The 3951-nt window shown below is 52.7% G+C and overlaps 1 protein-coding gene across 1 annotated transcript in view; it reads left to right on the top strand.

Annotated features, from left to right (window-relative positions):
- Positions 1–3190: 3190 nt before the first annotated feature.
- The window catches only part of TSPO2 (translocator protein 2), a 4405-nt gene continuing 3644 nt past the window's right edge, over positions 3191–3951 (top strand). Inside the window, exon 1 of the mRNA XM_029962510.1 lies at positions 3191–3267. Coding sequence (XP_029818370.1) covers positions 3191–3267 — 77 coding nt within the window. The remainder of the gene's footprint in view (positions 3268–3951) is intronic.

Raw genomic sequence — 3951 nt, 5'->3', positions numbered from 1 at the left:
CAGGGCTGAGCCCGAAAATATACAGGAGCCTTTTCTGCTCTTCAGCTCACAATATTTGTTTGTGGATTCACTGTAATTGGGATGGAGAAAGGATCCTTTGCCCCAGGGAAGAGCCAATGCCCCTGTGCACCCCAACAGCGCCTGTCCCACAGGCAGGGCTTTGCAACACACCAAAACTGGGCTTTAATGCTAAAAACGATCTGTTTGGAAACTGCCTCTAGTGGGGAGAGGGTGGGAATTCGGCTCACTGAGCAACACACATTGAAGTTGTCAGGAGCTGTGGGCTCCTGCACGAGCCAGCCCAGGTCCACCTCAGCCCACACAGAGAAAACCCCAACTGACCTACTGGAAATTCCTCCATCATTTCATACCATCCGGAATTTTTCTTTCAACATCGCCGCAAATTTTTAAAGAACATTTTTAGAAAAAATTAGAAATGAAAGTAGGGCGGTGGGTTTTTTTTGGGGTAGGTGGGTGGGTTTAAATAGCCTTTCACAACAGTAAATGCAGTGTTGGATGCTGCAGTGCCGGGCTGGCAGCTCCGGGGGGCTCAGAGGTGCCCCTGAGCTCCCTCCCCGGCCCAGTCGTGTCCTTGGGGGCAGCCGGGCGAGCTCCCGATCCCGACCCCGCCCCGGCAGCCCAGCCAGGACGCCTTTATTGCCCATGTAAATCAGGGAAGCTCCGCCGGCTTCCAGGAGCTCTGCAGATTTATGCCAGGAGCTGACCCGGCATCTCTATTTTCAAATCTAGGGCAGATTGAAATATGCTGGTTTTCAATAATATATTCAGGTTAACAGGGCTTTTATATTTGAGCAATTAATCTTGCATGGTCCGAGGAGCTCTGGGGAAGGCGTGTGGAGGTTGCTAAGAGGAGCAAACAAACAGGGTTGTGTAACCAGCTCTGCCAGGGCCCCCTCGGAGCCCCCGAGCCCGGCAGGGATGGGGCTGCAGAGATCCCAGCCTGCCATGGGGATGGTTCTGCCATGAGGCAGCATTACCTCATCCTGCATTGCTGTGAAATGATTCAAAGCAGAAATATGGAGACATAAATCCCAGGAAAGCCAGCACTGTGCTGGAGGAAGCCTCCCTGGAGCGTTCTGGGTCTGCTCCCTCCTCCAGCACGTGCCCAGGATGAGGGAGCCTGGGGGCACAACACACTCACCTTGGGGTGTCTGTGCTTGGGCCAGAGGTAAATCCACACTGGGTCCAGCACTGATGGTGCCTCCAAAGTCTCTTCCCAAACCTGATCCTGGCCTTTCTGCCTCCCTCTCTCTGTCTCCTGCCGACCTGCTTGGCATCTTCAGCTTCACCAGCACCCAACAAACACCAGAAGAGATGCTCTTTGTGGGTCCAGGAACCACCTCCTCGTGCTCAGGAGACAGACACCTCCCAGGGAATGGGAGCCTGGTGGGAGCCACCTGGGGCAAACCTCTTACATTTCATCCCATTTTCCCACGTACCTCCTGTATTCACATGAAGAAATGAGGAAGAAATTCTTCCCTGGGAGGGTGGGCAGGCCCTGGCACAGGTCACCCAGAGCAGCTGTGGCTCTCCCATCCCTGGAAGTGTCCAAGGCCAGGCTGGACAGGGCTTGGAGCAACCTGGGACAGTGGAAGGTGTCCCTGCCCATGGCAGGGGGTGGCACTGGGTGATCATTAACAGCTCTTCCAACCCAAACCATTCCATGATTCCATGACTCACTGATCCCTTTCTTTGCTCTAAAGCTCCAGTTAGACCAATACACGACTTTTAGCCTTGAAATTGCCTCTGCTGTTTTTTCCCTCTTCCCACTTGCCATCCCCCCATCATGCAGCAGCATTCCCAGTGTCCCTGATTTACCAGATCCTTGTGATTTGACCCTCAGTTTCTCATTCTTCCAGCACATTAGACTCTAAACCAGCCTGGGCACACAACTGCTGTCTGCCAAGCCAACCAGCAATCATGGGTTTGGGCTCATGCCCAGGGGAAGAAATATTAGCTAAAAACTGTGGAATTTTGGGTTTTTGATGGAGTTGCCAGAGGGGGGGGCAGCCTGTGCTGAGCTCTGCAGCAGAGCAGTGCCTGACTCAGTGGAAACCATTCCGGCACTTACAGTCCCTGCATCATTCCATGACACACATTTCCAATCACAAATAGCAACAGACTCTGGAAGAATATGCAGGTGGCTGTGGCGTGATTAATGAGTGCTGCATCTGTCACTGGAGTGGTAATTACCCTGCACAAACCCAGCCCTGCAATGGCAGGGCAGGATTTATTCCAGCTGAAAATCTGGCTCTTTACGCCGTTTTTTCCCTTTCTTTTTCCTCCCACAAAAAATAATTTCCTTGTGAGCCCAATAAGAGAGAAGCTTTCCCTGACTCATGTTATACCAGCAACATCCCACCCCGTGAGGAGCCAGCCCTGCTGCCTCTGGCCATGAAATCCAGGTAATGACCCAGAACTGCACTGAATTAGTGTTTCATTTCCCAGCCCTTGCCGACAGCTCCCTAATGGAAATTGATTTCTAGCTTTTTTCTTTTCCATTTAACATGCTTGTGTAACATCTTTATTTTACATTCCAGGGAATTTTAGCCAAAGGGCCAGTGCACAGGTGGCCCCTGAAAGCACCTGGTGAATCACTGCTCTGTTAACCAAGGTCGGGGTCCAGGAGGGCTGGGACACCCCAGGAGTGTGGCAGGACCCCTGCCCAGGGGCACCCCACACGTGCAACCCTGCCCTGTGCCCACCCCACTCTCTGGGATGGGTCCTCAGGGGGGTAAATGAGCAGATGTGAATCCAGGGAACAGGCCCAGCATTCCCAGTGCCACGGCCCCAGTCTCTCCTGCACTCCTACAACCAGCACGTCCCTTTGCACCTCACACACCACAGGTTGTACTTTCACACCCCCAGACAGATCAGAGCTGCCCCAACATCCCCTGCAGCCACCCCCTGACTGGCAGGTCCCCAAAGCAAGCCAGGAGCCTGGGATGTCCCATCCCTGTGGGGTCAGCCCCAGCCCCAGCCCTGCCCTTGCTCAGTCACCCCAAATCCGCGGGAATTCTGCCCAGTCTGGGCTCCCCGGTGTAATCTGACCCAGCCCCAGCACACACACACACACACACACACCCCCTGTTTTCTGTATTTGGGTGAAACTCAGCTGCCAGCTCCTTCACTTGGGGCAGCCCAGCAGCGGGGACGAGGCTGGTCCTGGATGTCCAAGCCCTTCCCTGGCCAGGCGGAGCCAGGCAGTGACACGCGGGGAGGCTCGAGCAGCTCCTGCACCTTCAGGTACAACAGCTGGGAGGGGAAATAAGGTTTTATAACAGTCCTGGGCCATTTTCAACCCTCCTTTACCTCCAGAGCCTGGAAGGTTTGGGTGGATGCTACAAAGGACTTGGGAAAAATCCACTTTTCTCATTTTCCTTTTCTGTAGCGTGTGGAGGAACCAGAACCCAGAGGTGCTGGTTCACACTTTAAAGTAGAACTAAATTATAATTTTTCTCAGTTTTCAGTTATTTCCTAGTTCTGTAGGTACTTTTATAGCCCTATAAATTGTCTGGTAAAGGAATTGTTGGTTAGAGATGGTGTCTGGGGTGTCTGTTCCTTAGTGAGGGGTGAATTGGCTCGTACTGTTCCTAAACATGTTGTAGCGTGATGACAATAATAACAATTAGCTCAGGGTACAGCAGAGTGTTAATTGTGAGCTGAAATCCCAAACAGAGCTGTCTGTGCAGGTCAGTCCTCTCCTCTGCAGTGCCCAGGGATCCAGGACATCTCCCTGGCTGAGGGAATTCTCTGTGCCTGCTCCTCTCCTCTTGCATTGCTAAACCCCAAACCTTCCCAGGTGCATTTTGTACTTGTGCTGACAGCACAAACCTGCTGTGCTCCTATGTGTTATCCCTGATGAATGCTAATTTGGGTTTAGTTCCTTAATGGATCCAGAGGGAAGGTGAATATTGAGAGCAAAGGAAG

Source organism: Manacus vitellinus, unplaced genomic scaffold, assembly GCF_001715985.3.
Source record: "Manacus vitellinus isolate BGI_N305 unplaced genomic scaffold, ASM171598v3 scaffold_47_pilon, whole genome shotgun sequence".
Lineage (NCBI taxonomy): Eukaryota > Metazoa > Chordata > Aves > Passeriformes > Pipridae > Manacus > Manacus vitellinus.
This window is presented reverse-complemented; position numbering and strand designations above follow the sequence as displayed.